General features: G+C 36.3%; 1 protein-coding gene across 5 annotated transcripts in view; it reads left to right on the plus strand.

Annotated features, from left to right (window-relative positions):
- RPS6KA6 (ribosomal protein S6 kinase A6) overlaps window positions 1-20391 on the plus strand; it is a 202411-nt gene that overhangs the window by 49063 nt on the left and 132957 nt on the right. For all 5 annotated transcript variants that reach the window (XM_081566554.1, XM_081566553.1, XM_081566555.1 and 2 more), the window contains one exon: window positions 15324-15440. In XM_081566554.1, coding sequence (XP_081422680.1) covers window positions 15324-15440 — 117 coding nt within the window. The remainder of the gene's footprint in view (window positions 1-15323; window positions 15441-20391) is intronic.

The raw sequence follows: 20391 nt of genomic DNA on the forward strand, positions 1-20391 counted from the left end.
CATGACCACTGGAAAAACCATAGCTTTGACTAGATGGACCTTTGTTGGTAAAGTAATGTCTCTGCTTTTTAATATGATGTCTAGGTTAGTCATAACTTTTCTTTCAAGGAGCAAGCGTGTTTTAATTTCGTGGCTGCAATTACCATGTGCAGTGATTTTAGAGCCCCCAGAAATCAAGTCTGTCACTGTTTCCACTGTTTCCCCATCTATTTGCCATGAAGTGATGGCACCAGATGTCTTGATCTTAGTTTTCTGAATGTTGAGTTTGAAGCCATCTTTTTCACTCTCCTCTTTCACTTTTGTCAAGAGGCTTTTTAGTTCTTCTTCACTTTCTGCCATAAGGATGGTGTCATCTGCATATCTGAGGTTATTGATATTTCTCTGAGCAATCTTGATTCCAGCTTGTGCTTCATTCTGCCCACCATTTCCCATGATGTACTCTGCATGTAAGTTAAATAAGCAGAGTGACAATATACAGCCTTGACATACTCCTTTCTCGATTTGGAACCAGTTGTTGTTCCATGTCCAATTCTAACTGTTGCATACAGATTGCTCAAGAGGCAGGTCAGGTGGTCTGGTATTCCCATCCCTTGAAGAATTTTCCACATTTTGTTGGGATCCGCACAGCGCAAGGCTTTGACATAGTCAATAAAGCAGAAGTAGATGTTTTTCTGGAACTCTCTTGCTTTTTCGATGATCTATCGGATGTTGGCCATTTGATCTCTGGTTCCTCTGCCTTTTCTAAATCCAGCTTAAACATCTGGAAGTTCACGGTTTACGTACTGTTGAAGCCTGGCTTGGAGAATTTTGAGCATTACTTTACTAGCGTGTGAGATCAGTGCAATTGTACAGTAGTTTGAGCATTCTTTAGCATTGCATGTCTTTGGGATTGGAATGAAAACTGACCTTTTTCAGTCCTGTGGCCACTGCTGAGTTTTCCAGTTTTGCTGGCATATTGAGTGTAGCACTTTCACAGCATCATCTTTTAAGACTTGAAATAGCTCAATTGGAATTCTGTCACCTCCACTAGCTTTGTTTGTAGTGATACTTCCTAAGGTCCACTTGACTTCGCATTCCAGAATGTCTGACTCTAGGTGAGTGATCGCAGCATTGTGACTATCTGGGTCATGAAGTTCTTTTTGGTATAGTTCTTCTGTGTATTCTTGGCACTTCTTAATATCTTCTGCTTCTGTTAGGTCCATACTATTTCTGTCCTTCATTGAGCCCATCTTTGCATGAAATGTTCCCTTGGGATCTCTAATTTTCTTGAAGAGATCTCTAGTCTTTCCCATTCTATTGTTTTCCTCTATTTCTTGAATTGATCACTGAGGAAGGCTTTCTTATCTCTCCTTGCTATTCTTTGGAACTCTGCATTCAAATGTGTATATCTTTCCTTTTCTCCTTTGCCTTTCACTTCTCTTCTTTTCACAGCTAGTTGTATAAGTGTATCTATATATGTATAATTATATCTTTTTATCTATATACATACACACGTGTATATCTATTCTTTTCTTATTTAGGTTTTTGCATAATATTGAGAAGAGTTCCCTGTGCTATACAGTATGTCCTTGTTGGTTATCTGCTTTAAATGTAGCACGGTGTACATCTCAGTCCCGAACTCCCAAACTATCCCTTTCCCCCGCCCTTTCCCTGGTGACTCAGCTGGTAAAGAACCTGCCTGCCAATGCAGGAGATGTAAGAGACATGGGTTCAATCCCTGTGTAGGGAAGATCTCCTGGAGAATGGAGTGGAAACCACTCCATTATTCTTGCTTGGGAAATCCCATGGACAGAGGAACCTTTCTGTCCAGGTAACCATAAATTCCTTCTGTAAGTCTGTGAGTCTGTTACTGTTTTGTAAGTTCATTTGTATCATTCTTTTTAGATTCTGCTTATAAGCAATATCATATGATATTTCTCGTTCTCTGTTTGACTTACTTCACTCAGTGTGAAAGGTTCTAGGTCCATCCATGTTGCTGCAAATGGCATTATTTCATTCTTTTATCCATTCCTCTTTTAATGGGCATGTAGGTTGGTCCCATGTCTTGCTTATTGTAAACAGTACTGCAATGAACATAGGGATGCACATATCCTTTTGGGTCATGTTTTAGTCTGGATATATGTTCATCAGTGGGATTTCAGGGTCATATGGTAATTCAATTTTTAGTTTTAAAAGGAACCTCCATACTATTCTCCATAATGGCTGTACCAATTTACATTCCCACCAACAGTGTACGAGGATTACCTTCTCTCCACACCCTTTCCAACAATTACTCTTTTTAGATTTTTTGCTGATAGTGCTTCTGGCTGGTGTGAGTTGTTACTCTTTGTGGTTTTGATTTGCATTTCTTTAATAAATAGCAATGTTGAACGTCTTTTCATATGCCTCTTGATCATCTCTGTGTCTTCTTTGGAAAAAAATCTATTTAGGTATTATGCCCATTTTTTGTTTGAGTTGTTTGTTTCCATGATGCTAAGCTGCATGAGCTGTTCATAAATTTTGGAGGCAAATCCATTGTCAGTCACATCATTTGCAAATATTTTCTCCAAATCTTTGGGTTGTCTGTTTGTTTTGTTTATGGTTTCCTTTGCTGTTTAAAAGCTGTTGAATTTAATTAGGCCCCATTTGTTTATTTTTGTTTTTATTTTCATTGCTCTGGGGATGGATTAAAAAATATATTGCTTCAATTTATGTCAGAGAGTGTCCTGCTTATGTTTTCTTCTAAGTTGTTTATGGTGTCTGGTCTCACATTTAGATCTTTAATCCATTTTGAGCTTATTTTTGTGCATTAGAGTTGGACTATAAAGAAAGCTGAGCACCAAAGAATTGATGCTTTTGAACTGTGGTGCTGGAGAAGACTCTTGAGAGTCCCTTGGACTTCAAGGAGATCCAACCAGTCCATCCTAAAGGAGATCATTCCTGGGTGTTCATTGGAAGGACTGATGTTGAAGCTGAAACTCCAGTACTTTGCCCACCTGATGCCAAGAGCTGACTCATTGGAAAAGACCCTGATGCTGGGAAAGATTGAGGGCAGAAGGAGAAGGGGATGAGAGAGGATGAGATGGCTGGATGGCATCGCCGACTCAATGGACATGGGTTTGTGTGGATTCAGGGTGTTGCTGATGGACAGGGAGGCCTGGCGTGCTGCAGTTCATGGGGTCACAGAGTCCGACACGACTGAGTGACTGAACTGAATTGAACTGATGGTGTTAAAGAAAGTTCTAGTTTCATTTTTGGTATATAGCTTTCCAGCTTACCCAGTATCATTTGTTGATGAAACTGTCTTTCGACAATTGTATAATCTTGGCTCCTTCCTTTGTCATAGATTAATTGACTGTAGGTGTGTGAGTTTATCTCTGGTGTTTCAATATGATTCTGTTGAGCTATATGTCCGTTTTTGTTCCAGTGCCGTACTGTGTTGGTGACTATAGCTTTATAGTATAGTCTGAAGCCAGGGAGCCTGATTCCTCAAGGTCCTCCCATCCCCAACCCCCTCACGATTCCTTTGGCTATTCTGGGTCTTTTGTGTCTCCATACAAATTTTAAGATTTTTGTTGTTGTTGTTCTAGTTCTTTGAAAAATGCCATTGGTAATTTGTTAAGGATTGCATTGCATCTGTAGATTGCCTTGGGTAGTATAGTCATTTTCACAGTATTGATTCTTCGAGTCCAAGAACATGGTTTATCTTTCCGTCTGTTTGTGTTATCTTCTATTTCTTCTATTAGCATCTTATAGTTTTAGAAGTACAGGTCTTTTGTCTCCTTAGGTAGGTTTATTCCTAGGTATTTTACTCTTTTTGTTTCAATGCTAAATGGGATTGTTTCCTTAATTTCTCTTTCTGATCTTTCATTGTTAATGTGTAGAAATGCCACAGATTTCTGTTGTGAACTGCAGCTTTACCAATTTCATTGATGAGTTCTAACAGTTTTCTCATAGTGTCTTTAGGATTTTCTATGTATACTATCATGTCATCTGCACATAGTGACTGTTTTAGTTCTTTTCCAATTTGGATTCCTTTTCTTTCTTTCTCTTCTCTGATTGCATTACCTGGTACTTCCAAAACTATATTGAGTAAAGTTACTGAGAGTGGACATCCTTGTGTTGTTTTGATCTTAGAGGAAATGCTTTCAGCTTTTCATCGTTGAGTATGATGTTAGTTGTGGATTCGGTTGTATAATGTTAGTTGTAGGTTCGTTGTAGATGATCTTTATTATGTTGAGATATATTCCCTCTTTGCCTACTTTCTTGAAAGTTTTTATCATAAGTGGGTTTTGAATTTTGTTAAAAAGTATTTGTCCTTTTCTTCCAGGTTGTCTAGTTAATTGGCATACAGTTATTTGTAGTAGTCTCTCATGATCCTTTGTAATTCTGTGGTGTCAGTTGTAACTTATCTTTTTTCACTTCTAATTTTATTGATTTGAATCCTCTCCCTTTTTTTTCTTGATGATCCTGGTAAAGGATTAACAATTTTGTTTATCTTTTCAAAGAACCAGCTCTTAGTTTCATTGATCTTTCCTATTGTTTTCATTGTCTCTCTTTCATTTATTTCTGCTCTAAACTTATGATTTCTTTCCTTCTACTGACTTGGGTTTTGTTTGTTGTTTCTCTACTTGTTTTAGGTGTAAGGTTAGGTTATTAATTTGAGATTTTTCTTGTTTCTTGAGGTAAGATTTTATTGGTATAAATTTCCCTCTCAGAACTTCTTTTGTTGTATCTCATAGGTTTCAGATTGTTGTGGTTTCATTTTCATTTATCTCTTAGTGTTTTTTGATTTCCTCTTTGATTTCTTCAGTGATCCATTGGTTATTTAGTAGCATGTTGTTTAGCCTTCGGGTGTTTGTGATTTTTTACAGTTTTTTTCTTGTAGTTTATTTTTAATCTCACAGTGTTTTGGTCAGGAAATATGCTTCATATGCTTGCAGTTTTCTTAAATTTACCAAGGCTCACTTTGTAGCCCTGCATGTAGTCAGTCTTGGAGAACATTCCCTGTGTACTTGAGAAGAATGTGTATTCTGCTGCTTCTAGATTGAATGTTCTATAAGTATCAGTTAAGTCTATCTAGTCTTATGTGTCATTTAAGGCCTGTGTTTCCTTACTTATTTTCTGTCTGGATCATTTTTCCATTGATAAAAGTGATGTGTTAAAGTCCCTTACTATCATTGTATTACTGTCAGTTTCTCTCTTTATGGCTGTTAGTATTTGCTGTATACATTGAGGTACTCCTATGTTGAGTGGATATATATTTACAACTCTTATATCTTCTTCTTGGATTGATCCATTGATTATTATCTAATGCCCTTCTTTGTCTTTTATAATAGTCATTTTAAAGTATATTTTGTCTGCTATGAGTATTGCTACTCCAGCTTTCTTTTGATTTCCATTTGCATGGAATACCTTCTTCTGTCCCCTCACTTTCAGTCTGTATATGTCCCCAGATCTGAGGTAGGTCTGTCTCATGTAGACAGCATATATACAGGTCTTGTTTTTGTATTGATTCAGCCAGTTTCTGTCTTTTGGTTGAAGCACTTAATCCATTTACCTTAAAGTAATTACTGGTATGTATCTTCTTGCTGTCATTTTCTTAATTGTTTTGGGTTTGTTTTTATAGGTCTTTTTCTCCTCTTCTTTTATTCTTTTCTCTTTTTGTTTGATGGCCATTTTTGTGTTGTGCTTGGGTTGCCTTTTCTTTTATATGTGTGCATCTATTGTAGTTTTGGGGTTTACTGTTCCCATGAGGTTTTGATATCGCAGTCTATATGTGTACAAGGTTTTTTAAGTTGCTGGTCTCTTCCCCACCTAGAGGAGTTGCTTTAGTATTTGTTGCAAAGCTGGTCTGGTAGTACTAAATTCTCTTAGCTTTTGCTCTCTGAAAAGATTTTGATTTCTCCATCAAATCTGAATGATAGCCTTGCTGGGTACAGTATTCTTGGTTGTAGATTCTTCCCTTTCATCACTTTAAATATATCTTGCCACTCCTTTCTGGTCTGCAGAGTTTCTGCTGAGAAATCAGCTCATAACCTTATCAGTGTTCCCTTGCATGTTATTTTTTGTTTTTCCCTTGTTGCTTTTAATATTTTTTCTTTGTCTTTAATTTTTGTCAATTTGATTATTGTGTATCTTGGCATGTTCCTCCTTGGATTTATCCTGCTTGGGACTCTGCACTTCTTGGACTTAGGTGATTGTTTCTTTCTCATGTTAGGGATGTTTTCAGCTATTATCTCTTCAGACATTTTCTCAGGTCCTTCTCTCTCTCTTCTCCTTGGATCCTTATAATGAATGTTGGTGTGTGTAATGTTGTCCTAGAGGTGTCTTAGACTGTCTTAATTTATTTTCATTCTTTTTTCTTTATTCTGTTTCATGGCAATAATTTCTACCATTCTGTCTTCCAAGTTACTTATCTGCTCTTCTGACTCAGTTATTCTGTTATTGATTCCATCTAGAGTATTTTTCATTTTAATTATTGTATTGTTCATCTCTGTTTGTTTGTTCTTTAGTTCTTCTGGGTCTTTGAGCATTTTTTACATCTTCCCAATCCTTGCCTCCTTTCTTTGAGATTCAGGATCATCTTCCCTATCATTTTTCTGAATTCTTTTTCCAGAATATTGTCTATCTTCACTTCACTTGGTTGATTTCTGGAGTTTTATTTTGTTCCTTCATCTGGGACATAATCTTTTGCCATTTCATTTTGTTTAACTCACTTCAGTTGTGGTTTTTGCTCCACAGAGTGCAGGATTGTAGTTCTTCTGCTTCTGGTGTCTGTTTTCTCATAGATGAGGCTATATAAAAGACTTGTGGAAGCTTCCTGATTGGAGGGACTGCTGGTGAGTAGAGCTGGGTTTTGTTTCCCTGTTGGGTACAGCTATGCTTAGTAGAACTTTAATCTGCTTGTATGCTGGTGACTGGAGCTTTGTTCCCTTCATGTTGGTTGTTTGGCTCGACACTGCCCAGCCCTGGAGCCTACAAGTTGTTTGATGGAGCTAATGTTGCCCTTCAGGAGGGCTCATGCCAATGAATCCTTCCCAGAACTCTTGCTATTAGCATCTTTGTCCTTACAGTGAGCCACAGCCACCTCTCACCTCTGCAGGAGACCCTCTAATACTAGCAGGTCGGTCTGACCTGGTCCCTTATGGGGTTATTACCTTCTACCCCTTGGTCTTGGTACACATAAGACTTTGTGTGTGCCTTCTATGAGTGGAATTTCTGTTTTCCCCTGTCCTGCTGAATTCCTGTAGTCAAATCCCAGTGGCCTTCAAAGTCAGATGCTGGGGATTCCTCTTCTCATTGTTGAACCCAGGTTGGGAACCCTGACACAGGGCTCAGAACCTTTACTCTAGTGGGAGAACTTCTGTGGTGTAATTGTTTTCCAGTTTGTGGGTCACACATTTGGCGGGTATGGGATTTGATTCTGTTGTGATTGTGTCCCTCCTTCCATTTTTCTGTGGTTTCTCCTTTGTTTTGGGGTATCTTTTTTGGTAGGTTCCAACGTTTTTGTATTGATGGTTGCTCAGCAGTTAGTTGTGATTCCAGTGCTCTCACAGGAAGGGTGAGAGTAATCCTTCTACTCTGCCATCTTGAGCTAATCCCCCTTTTTCAAAAGACTTTAAGTTGATTTACATTTTTTTAAATTAGTTTATTTTTTATTTTTTAACTTTACAATATTGTATTTGTTTTGCCATACATTGACATGAATCCACCATTGGTGTACATGTTTTCCCCTTCGAAAACCCCCCTTCCACCTCCCTCCCCAACCCATCCCTCTGGGTCATCCCTGTGCACCAGCCCTGAGCACCCTGTATCATGCATTGAACCCGCACTGGCGATTCGTTTCACATGTGATAATTTACATGCTTCCATGCCATTCTTACATTTTTATTACAGAGATGTAAATGTTACATTTAACTGAAAATGTATATTCAAAAGGACAAAACTGATTCCTGATATTTTTAAGCCCTAAGTTTCTAATTTTAGAAACCATTATTGACATGATTCTCACATAAGAATCCTTTAAATACTCTCTCAGAAGTGTGTTTTACTTAAACTTATATGTAGTCATAAGTAGGGAATATGTTAAGTTGAAGTGCCTTCTTCCTATATGGTTTGTTTTTCCTTCCTCTGTTTATCTTTCCATTTAGCTTTGTTGTGCTTCAGTATTTCCCTTTCAAAGTTGATGCTTGCTTCTGCTTTTCATTCATTTATTCCCCTCTTACCTTTTTTTTTTAATGGAGCCATTGTACTACAAACTCACAAAACTCTTAAGGAAAATTATGGTTCAACTAAATGTTAATGGACAACCACTGTAAGGTGGAATTATATGCTACACCATGAGGAATGCAACAGTTAAGAGTACAAATAAGTTTAATAACTTTAATTGTTATAGATGTTTTGTGGTTTTCAAAATTCTTAGTTGAATCTTATAACCAAGATCTTAAATGGTTTGGGCAGGTTTTATTCCCATTTTATATATGAGGAAACTAAAGAGCCAACTCTAATAAAAAAGTAGAATAAACCATCCTAGGTGGGAGCTAGTTTGCTACACTTGTTTGTCAGTCACCAATACAAATTGATACAGTTTTGCAAGGCTAAGTATTCTACAATTACTTTCCAACATGTACATCATCTGATCTGTTTAGTTCACTCTAGTGGTGTTTTGACATTTACATTATTATTGCCATTATTCTTATTTCAAAGTATGGTGATACTTGATTTGGTTTACAGTGGCCCTGGATTATTCACTCTGTAAGAAGGGTACATCAAGATTCTTTTCCAGATTTCTGCATGTATGTTTTAACAGATCTGTAGTTTAAGTGCTTCTTGAAATTTCAGATTGATCAAACTGGCCTATCAACCCACCAATAAAGCAAACAAGTGGATATTGCATTATTACATTAAAACCCAAAATTTAGACTTTAAAAATCTTTCTTCTTTTGTTTTGATGTGTTTTCTGGAGGTATCAATGCTCAGTTCCACAGTCCTATGAAACTGTTGTAACAGAAGTATGGTTTTCTAATAGATTGTCATCAGATCTTTCTCCTTTTGATTAACATGTGATTTCTTCCTCCTAATAAAATCAGTTGTCAAAAAATGGAGCAGTAGTGTATTTGGTAGCTTGCTTTATACTTTATCAGTATGTTTTTCCAGTGTTAGAACATTGTTGGCTCCATAAATTGAAAAACGTGATCACAAATTTTGGATGTCAGAGCATATTATTTTGGTTGCAGTTGAACCTTTGTAGCTTTTCTGTTTATCAATAATTACTATGATGTTCCAAAAAAATTTTTTTTAACTCATAATTACCCTTGCCTAAAATGTGTCATTTGATGTTGGAAAGAATAGAAGTCCCTATTTCAAAGTTATTAAATCTTAATTTTACACTACCAACTTTTTTTATGCAGATTAACTAAAATTAGGTACTGTGCATAAGTTTTCTAGGGCTGTCATAACTAAGTGCCACATACTAGGTGACTTAAACAACAAATTTGTTTTCTTTCGATTCTGGAGACTATAAGTTCAAGATGTTGGCAGGACTGGTTTCTTCTGAGGCCTCTCTGCTTGACTTGTAGATCCCTGTGTCTTCACGTGCTTTTTCCTGTGTGTGTGTCTGTGCCCTGATTTCTTCCTCTTATAAAAACACCAGTCATATTGGACTAAGGCCCACCCTATTGACCTTTAAAGACCCTATCTCCAAATACAGTTACATTTTGAGGTACTGTGGGACTTCAGCATATGTATTTGAGGGGACATGTTTCAGCCCATTATATATTATATACCTTTTTGTCTTGTTAAGGAAAATTATATTTCTGACCGCATTCGCTTTCCTCAAGTGCTCAAGTCCTAGTATATAGCTTAGTGACTAATGCATAGCATGTGCTTTATGAGTGTTCTTGATTTTTTTGAGTGAGTAAATAAAGAAAAAAGAGTATTATGAGAAGCTAAGTATCATGAGAAGATAAGATAATAATAATACAACATTATTATACCAGGATAGGAAAATTTTTTCAAAGATGATTCACTCTTAGGAAAAACAAATGGATCACTGATAAGTTCATTACTCCCTTATTTTGTGTTACATTGCTGCCACTCAAGCTTTCAGAATGGTATAGAACCAGAAGAAAGCGAGGTGGAGGAAGGAAGGAGGATTGAAGATGAGGGGGTGGGGAAGACCATTTAAATAGTAAGCATCAATAAATGTAACCTTGGGGAAGCTGAGAAGTGTTGGGCGATAGACAATCATAGGGTAGGGAGAAGATGAAATAAGAAAGACCAGAATTGGAAGTAATGACACCAGAGGGTACCAGATAATTTGACAGAGCAAAAGAGCTAATTGCATACAAATGCTAAAATAATTGTGTAATAAGTAGCTAATTGTGTGTGTGTATGTGTGTGTATATTTCTGTGCACATGTTATCTAACTATATATATATATAGTTATATATAAGATATATATATATATCTTATATATATATATATATCTTGGTGCTCAGTTGCTCAGTTGTGTCCAACTCTTTGCAACCCCATGGGCTATAGCCTGCTGGGCTCCTCTGTCCATTGGATTCTCCAGCGAAGAATACTGGAGTGGTGGCCATTTTATCCTCCAGGGGTGTGCCTTAAAAAATATATATGCCTGAGTTCCCTTTCTAGTTCTAATGAACCGTAATCTCTGAGGGTGGGACCCAAATTTGTGTATTGAATAAATATTCTAAAAGTAATTTTTAAAAACTAGAACATTTGTAAATTACTGTCTAAAAGGCAAACTAGCCATAATTTAGTAATGTAATACATATAGCTATTTGTCCAGGAACATATATCTATAAAAGGCAGATGGCCAGTCAATAAGTTAATATTAGCAGTTTTTAAAAGTACAGATTCTGGGGTCATTATGCCCTTTATTTGTGTTGAGTATAGCACAGTATAATAAAAATAAGAATCATGGGAAATTCCCTGATGGTCCAGTGGTTAAGACTACATGCTTCCAGTGCAGGGGACACGAGTTCAATGCCTGGTTGAGCAACTAACATCCCACATGCCACATGACATGGCCAAAAAAAAATATTGATCATGAATAATATGGAAAATTATTTATATTCCTCACACTCTAAGGAAAAAATGCTTATATTATTAAATTTAGATATATTATTATCACAAAGTCAGTTCTATTCAAATTTGACATAATTCCATTAATCTGAATGAATCTGCTGTTTCCCCATTTCCTTTGTGTATTTTAAAAAATAAATCCTTCATACATATTTTTATGTTTTTAAAAGGTAATTAAAGATAATTTTGAAGATTATTACTGATTTTACCTTTACAAATCTTTCTTCTTAAAAATAAGTTTTTTTTCCAGTCCCATTTTATGAAATTGGTTGGACTCTTTTGTGCTGTCCACTCCCAAAGGGTCAAACAATTATTGTGCTAAGCATTAGGAATGCAGAGTTGAATGTGATATTACCTGGATACAGGAAGCTCATTGTCTAGTGGGAAAGACAAGGTAATAAGCTGTTAGGACACAATGTGACAGTATTATATGGTGGCTGTCTATTGGAAAAAGTCTTTTCTAATCTAGTAGCATTTTCATGTCAGAAATTTATTGTGTAATACTGTTAAAAATCAAAGGACATATTGCATTTTTAAATGATGGGCATATATGGATTTTAACTAGAAGAGGCATTAGACAGACATTTCCATTCAAAGACTTGCTTAGTTTTGGTGAAACTAAGTAGGATAGAGTATAGCTGTTTCTTAGCTCCAAACATTTTTTAAAAATGATGTTATGACCCATGTTTTAATGATGATTGTAAACGTGGCAGAAACTGAAGTGTGTTATAAACATAAAAATACTGTATTGTGTTCAATATAATATCACAGACTTGGAGAGGACCTTAAAGAACAATCTAATGTAATTTTTGTTATGTGGGAACACTGAGGTAGAGTGGTTTGTGATTTGGCCAAGGCTGCTTAGCTTATGAATGACAGAGCTAGAAGCAAAACTTAGTCTGTGACTTTTCTGCCAGTGTTCTTTCCACTGGAGAAAACTCCCAATAAGTTATGTTTTTGTTACAGTCCATACTTCGAAGACTTTTACTGCATTCATAATATGTGGTATAAAATCAGCTAATTGTACTATTAATGAGTATGCAATTTTATGTTGCTTTTGGTATACATATATTGCAAAGATGCATAAAGATATGCCATACTTTAATGTAATTCCAAAATGTCAGTTACAAAACATATGTATTTGCATTAAAAAAGTCCTTAACATTTTTACAAAAAAAGACCCTTTTTCAAAGAGGAAACTCACTCTCATAGCTACTTAAAAGAGTCTAGTGAAATACTCTTTTGATGTATAAGAAACATCCTTGGACAAGCTGCTTGTATATCTTGGAAATTAATCCTTTGTCAGTTGTTTCATTTGCTATTATATTCTCCCATTCTGAGGGTTGTATTTTCACTTTGTTTAAGTTTCCTTTGCTGTGCAAAAGCTTTTAAGTTTAATTAGATCTCACTTATTTGTTTTTGTTTCCATTATTCTAGGAAGTGGGTCATAAGGGATCTTGCTATGATTTATGTCATACTGTGTTCTGGCTATGTTTTCTTATAAGAGTTTTGTAGTTTCTGGTCTTATATTTAGGTCTTTAATCCATTTCGAGTTAATATTTGTGTATGGTATTAGGAAGTATTCTAATTTCATTTTTTTTTTGCACATAGTTGTCCAGTTCCTCTGGCAGCACTTATTGAAGAAACTGTCTTTTTCCCATTGTATATTCTTGCCTCCTTTGTCAAAGATAAGGTGCCCATATGTGCGTGAGGTGATCTCTGGGCTTTCTATCATGTTCCATTGGTCTGTACTTCTGGTTTTGTGCCAGTACCATACTGTCTTTATGACTGTAGCTTTGTGGTATAGTCTGAAATCAGATAAGTTTATTCCTCCAGTTCCATTCTTCTTTCTCAAGATTGCTTTGGCTATTTGGGATCCCATATGAATGTGAATTTTTTTTTCTAGTTCTGTGAAAAATGCCATTGGTAATCTGATAGAGATTGCATTTAATCTGTAGATTGCTTTTGGTGGTATAGTCATTTTCACAATATTGATTCTTCCAACCTAGGAGCGTGGAATATCCTTCCATCTGTTTATATCATGTTTGATTTCTTTCATCAGTGTCTTATAGTTTTCTGTATATGGTTCTTTTGTCTGCTTAGGTAGGTTTATTCCTAGGTATTTTATTCTTTTAGTTGCAATGATAAATACCAGAAAAACAAACAACCCAATCAAAGTGGGCAAAAAACCTAACCAGACATTTCTCCAAAGAAGACATACAGATGGCTAATAAATACATGAAGAGATGCTCAACATCACTCATTAGAGAAATGCAAATCAAAACTACAATGAGATATCACCTCACACCACACAGAATGACCACAATAAAAAAATCCACAAACAGCAAGTATTGGAGAGGATGTGGAGAAAAGGGAACCCTCCTATACTGCTGGTGGGAATGTAAATTGATACAGCAACTATGGAAGACAGTATGGAGATTCCTTAAAAACTAGAAATAAAACCACCATATGACCCAGCAATACCACTTCTAGGCATATACCCTTAAGAAACCAAAAGTGAAAAAGACACATGTACCCCAGTGTTCATTGCAGCAGTATTTACAATAGCCAGGTCATGGAAGGAACCTAGAAGTCCATCGACAGAGGAATGGATAAAGAAGCTGTGGTACATATATACAATGGAATACTACTCAGCCATGAAAAGAATGCATTTGAGTCAGTTCTAATGAGGTAGATGGACCTAGAGCCTATTATACAGAGTGAAGTAAGTCAGAAAGAGAAAAGCAAATACCATATATTAACACATATATATGGAATTTAGAAAGATGGTACTGAGGTATCTGTTCACAAAGCAGCAATGGAGATGCAGACCTAGAGAACAGACTTATGGACAAGGGTCGGGGAGAAGAGGGAGAGGGTGAATGAATGGGGAGAGTAGCATGGATGCATATACACTACCATATGTAAATAGATAACCAATGGGAATTTGCAGTGTGACTCAGGGGCCTCAAACTGGGGCTCTGTAATAACCTAGAGGGATGGGAATGGGCGGGAAGTGGGAGGGAGATTCAAGAGGGAGGGGACATATGTACACCTATGATTAATTCATGGTGATGTATGACAGAAATCAAACCAGTATTGTAAAGCAATCATCAATCAATTAAAAATAAATATTAAAAAAAGAAACATCCAGGGGCATATTTTTCAGAACTGATACTTCATTTCTGACTGATTAATGGGTTCTACCCCCTAGAGCTAAATTTACTCTGTTGGATTATATAACATGGTAGTCATTTTAGGTACCATGAAGCCTAACTTACTTGGGACCATACTCTTGTCCACTTTGGCCACAGTCACCATTGGTCAATGAGTTAATTTAAAGGTGAATTGATTGAGAACATTCTTGCCATCCAGACCAGAATTAATATGATATAATGGAAAGCTACAATGACTTTTAGACATCGTGATTAACTAGTCATGTGAACTTGAACTCTTTGGGTCTCAGTTTTCTCCCATATACAGTCAGAAGTTTGGATAATATATCCCAGCTCTTGTTATTTTGTGATACGTAATACATCTGAAAATTTGCTTATTGTTTTGTTTTTAAATCCTCACTACTGTGTAGGGGCTAGAATTATAGTTCACCTGAGTGTAGTCTTGATATAGACTCCTATATCAAGGGGTAGAAACAGTTCCAGGGTGGCATGCCTTCTGCCTGACACAGTTGGTAGGAAATCTGGCATATAATTTATCAATGTATGTAAAATGTCAATAAAAGTAGGCATATGGCCTGGAAACATGTTTGGGCTTTGCAAATTTTGTTTATCCATGCCAGTTTCTTTTCCAATGATATGAATAGCTGGACATTTAAATATTTGTGTATCACTGGCTATTTAAAATGGTATAATGAAAGAACTCTTGAGGATCACAGTTTTTGTCATGTCACAATTTACAAGGATTTTTACTTTTCTGTACTTGTGAAGGTCTTAAAAGGCAACTCAGTTGATGTTTTTCTTCTATCTCTACTTAGTTGGAACAGAAGCTGAAGCACAGATCTTGTATGCTTCTGTTTACATGAAATTATAAAGGTTGTGGTGTTATCTGTGCGTTACAAAACCCAGGAAATGGGGATGCTAGTAGCCCGTTAAACTCTGTGCTAGATTGAAGGAGTTAGGCATTAAATTATTTCTGTTGTGATTTCTGGTTCTAAATGGAGCTAATCATAAGATGTTGTAACTATATTTGAGTATTGCTTGGATTTCTTTTTACAGGATGAAGGAGTTGTTAAAGAAATCCCTATTACTCATCATGTTAAGGAAGGATATGAGAAAGCAGATCCTGCACAATTTGAGTTGCTCAAAGTTCTTGGTCAGGGATCCTTTGGAAAGGTAATGAATGCTTTTTGCCCTCATTTGTTTTTCTTTTAAACATTTAGCAAAAAATTGAACACATAGGTAGAAATCTGATAAATGTGCCATTTCTAAATTATCAAATGATAAACACAAAGGAAGGTCTAATTTCACTCCTTTTCTGTCGTTTTTTAAATCCCATTTCTTTATACTTCTCTGTAATAATCAATGTTTTCTAATCTCCTGGGATCACTGATTTCTCCAGGACAATATATAACCTGCTATTCATTTGCTACCTAAATCAAGAAAGTTTGAGTTTTGTAAAAGAGGTCTTCTTTCTCTGTTCACATGCTGTCATGATCTCAGCCTTCTCTTGGTGATTTTTTCCTTAGCTCTGTCAAAGAAGTCAGAATGAATGTATCAATTCATGTATGAATGCATGAATTATTAATCTATCATCTGTTATAAAAAATGTGAATGTACAGCTATGCAAAAAATGCAAGAAATGCAAAAAAGCAAAATGGTTGTCTGAGGAGGCCTTACAAATAGCTGTGAAAAGAAGGGAAGTGAAAAGCAAAGGAGAAAAGGAAAGATATACCCATTTGAATGCAGAGTTCCAAAGAATAGCAAGGAGAGATAAGAACGCCTTGCTCAGTGATCAATGCAAAGAAATAGAGGAAAACAATAGAATGGGAAAGACTAGAGATCACTTCAAGAAAATCAGAGATACCAAGGGAACATTTTATGCAAAGATGGGCTCAATAAAGGACAGAAATGGTAGGGACCTAACAGAAGTGGAATATATTAAGAAGAGGTGGCAAGAATACACAGAAGAACTGTACAAAAAAGATATTCATGACCCAGATGATCATGATGGTGTGATCACTCACCTAGAGCCAGACATCCTGGAATGTGAAGTCAAGTGGGCTTTAGGAAGCATCACTACGAACAAAGCTAGTGGAGGTGATGGAATTCCAGTTGAGCTATTTCAAATCCTGAAAGGTGATGCTCTGAATATGCTGCACTCAATATGCCAGCAAACTTGGAAAACTCAGCAGTGGCCACAGAACTGGAAAACGTCAGTTTTCATCCCAATCCCAAAGAAAGGCAATGCCAAAGAATGCTCAAACTACCGCACAGTTGCACTCACCTCACAGGCTACTAAAGTAATGCTCAAAATTCTCTAAGTCAGGGTTCAGCAATACGTGAACCTTGAACTTCCAGATATTCAAGCTGGTTTTAGAGAAGGCAGAGGAACCAGAGATCAAGTTGCCAACATCCGCTGGATCATTGAAAAAGCAAGGGAGTTCCAGAAAAACATCCATTTCTGCTTTATTGACAATGCCAAAGCCTTTGACTGTGTGGGTCACAATAAACTGGGGAAAATTCTGAAAGAGTTGGGAATACCAGACCATCTGACCTGTCTCTTGAGAAACCTGTATGCAAGTCAGGATGCAACAGTTAGAACTGGACATGGAACAACAGACTGGTTCCAAATAGGAAAAGGAGTACGTCAAGGCTTTATATTGTCATCCTGCTTATTTAACTTATATGCAGAGTACATCATGAGAAACGCTGGACTGGAAGAAGCACAAGCTGGAATCAAGATTGCTGGGAGAAATATCAATAAACTCAGATATGCAGATGACACCACCCTTATGGCAGAAAGTGAAGAAGAACTAAAGAGCCTCTTGATAAAAGTGAAAGAAGAGAGTGAAAAAGTTGGCTTAAAGCTCAACATTCAGAAAACTAAGATCATGGCATCTGGTCCCATCACTTCATGGGAAATAAATGGGGAAACAGTGGAAACAGTGTCAGACTTTATTTTTCTGGGCTCCAAAATCACTGCAGATGGTGATTGCAGCCATGAAATTAAAATATGCTTACTCCTTGGAATGAAAGTTATGACCAACCTAGATAGCATATTAAAAGTAGAGACATTACTTTGCCAACGAAGGTCCATCTAGTCAAGGCTATGGTTTTTCCAGTGGTCATGTATGGATGTGAGAGTTGGACTATAAAGAAAGCTGAGCACCAAAGAATTGATGCTTTTGAACTGTGGTGTTGGAGAAGACTCTTGAGAGTCCCTTGGACTGCAAGGAGGTCCAATCAGTCCATCCTAAAGGAGATCATTCCTGGGTGTTCATTGGAAGGACTGATGTTGAAGCTGAAACTCCAATACTTTGGCCACCTCATGCGAAGAGTTGACTCATTGGAAAGACCCTAATGCTGGGTAGGATTGGGGGCAGGAAGAAAAGGTGACGACAGAGGATGAGATGGTTGGATGGCATCACTGGCTCGATGGACATGGGTTTGGGTAGACTCCGGGGGTTGGTGATGGGCAGAAAGACCTGGCCTGCTGCGATTCATGGGGTCGCAAAGAGTCGGACATGACTGAGTGACTGAACTGAGCTTTGTGTATACCACTTTTAAAGTAACATTGGTGAATATAAAGTAGACATTAATTGTCTTAAAGTAATCTAATGTCTGTGTGGTATAAAATACAACATGTAAAATGTAGAGGAACATTTTCAGGACATAAAAGGACAACCTGGGGTAGATTATTGTTTGGTAGTGAATTGCTATAACAGGTATATGATGACAAGGAGATAGGACTTGAATAATTATGCTGGGGAGAGTAAAACTAGAAGGACTTTTAATAGATGTGTGTATCTGTGTGTGTGTGTGGGGGGGGTAATGTGGAGGGAGGTGGAAGGGGGGTTCTGGAAGGGGAACACATGTACACCCATGGCGGATTCATGTCAATGTATGGCAAAACTAATACAATAAAGTAAAAAATAGATTAAAAAAAAAAACTGACCTGTAGAGAAGGCATGTGCATCCTGAAAAACTTTATTTTTTAGTTACTAAAAGTAGAGTATTTTAAAAAAATATTTTACATACTATTTTTATGACATTAATTTTAGAAGAACAGAGATGAATTTCTTTTATATCCCCAATATATGAATGCTTGCATATTGACTTAAATAAAATCTCACCAGGCAAACATTTCAAGCCATTAAAAGTATCTGTCTTGTTATTTGATACACACACACACTTATCCATATGTGTATTTATTTATATCCAGCTTTGTTCCAGAAAGGATTTAAGGCTTTCATAAGTGAATACTAAAAAAATAAAATTAAAAATAAGTGGGGATGATGATGGAAACAGAAAAATTAGAACTGGAAAGATGAGTTGAAGCCAGGAATAAACTTTGTTGTTCACAAATGCATGGTATAATGGCCTCAAAATTTTTGGCCGCATTATAAAGAGGCTGATACATTTAATTGTATGATTATTGACAGAATCTTTAAGAAATATATCAAACAGACCAGAGAAATTTTTCTTATGGAGCTTCATAAAGAAAATACAGTACAACATAATGAAATATCTTCAATAACATCTTCACACTAAATATAGAAACATGCTGGACAAGTTGTCAATATGGTCCTTAAAAAATTCAGGGAATGTCAGCTTTGTGCAGGAAATTTGCTTTAACAAGGATATCATAGAAACCCTTTAAAAAATTCCTAATACTAAAATACAGAATAGTGATCCTTGTGTGGGTCATCAACCAAAGAAATATTAAGGAAGTGGCTTAATTTTTTCCTCCTAGGATGTGAAAACACATGCTTGTCAGTATTACATCATTTGCGTAGGCATTGTGTGGTTGGGACTTGTTATATGCCAAACCTAGTCAGGAATTTGGCCAAGGCTGTGAATCAGATAAGTGTAGGAGCAATTCCAAGAAACCTTGAGCTGTAGTCTTATTTATAAGTTTTTCTATGAAAGTTCCATTGTTAAAATGCAATAAATGTATTTTAGCATATATAAACCTTTGTGACATTGAATATCTATACAATCTATTTAATCAGGAAAAATACTATGAAAATCAGTTGTAAAATTGTACTTTAAAGATGCATGTATTATCATAAGAGATGCATATAAAATTCTGTAGTAAGCACATCGAGTAATGTGTGGATTGAAATGAAGTATACCAAACAACTTATGTTGTTGTTGTTGTTCAGTTGCTAAGTCATGCCTGATTCTTTTGCGACCCCATGGACTATAGCCCACCAGGCTCCTGTGTCCATGAGATTTCCCAGGCAAGAATACTGGTGTAATTAGCCATTTCCTTCTCCAGGGGATCTTCCCAACCTCAGAATCAAACCTATGTCTCCTGCTTTGGCAGGCAGATTCTTTACCACTCAGCCACCAAATGATACATATAAAATTCTGTAGTAAGCACATTAAGTAATGTGTGAATTGAAATAAAGTATACTAGATAACTTATTTATTTTAAAACACAATAAAACACATGAAAACATCTTTGGCATTATCAGACTAGCCTTTCATTTATTTCACATGTCAAGAAGTTATATTTACATACAGCATACATTTTAACATTCCCTTTTTTTGCTTTTGTGATAGTAAAACCTTTAAATATAGGACCTAAAATGAATTTTTGAAAATATCAGACCCTTGCCCTCTTGAGTAATTGATTAACAATATGTGTTTACAACTTAAAATTTCTTGCAGTTGGTCGTTTCTTTCCAATTAGTGTTAAAACTGTGCAGTTTTTCGCTTCACTTCAGCCAACAAATACTTCTTAATGAAGTCCATATGACAGAGAAAGTATTTTGGGGTAATTCACTCATTCATTTCTCTTTTGAACAATTTCTGAGAATTGGATTAGGGTGACTGTAAAGAAACCTTTCTTATCAGGAGAGATATCTTTTTAGATAACAGTAATTTGAAATCATGCAGCTTCTTTTAGTTGATCATGGGAAGAAAGTAGAGTGAGATGATGTTTTCTTATGCTAGGAAAGTTCATTCATTAGACCTGAAAAGAACAAATCAGGTAATGAAAAAATAAACAATTACTTCCCTAGACTGTGAATGATGGCTTCTATTAGATGCCATATTGAGATATTAGTGAGTGTTTTAAGAGTTAGGGGAACAGTGGCTGCTTTGTCTGTCTTTTCAG

This window comes from Giraffa tippelskirchi, chromosome X (assembly GCF_054371585.1).
Source record: "Giraffa tippelskirchi isolate mGirTip1 chromosome X, T2T-mGirTip1v1.2.pri, whole genome shotgun sequence".
NCBI classification, from domain to species: Eukaryota; Metazoa; Chordata; class Mammalia; order Artiodactyla; family Giraffidae; genus Giraffa; species Giraffa tippelskirchi.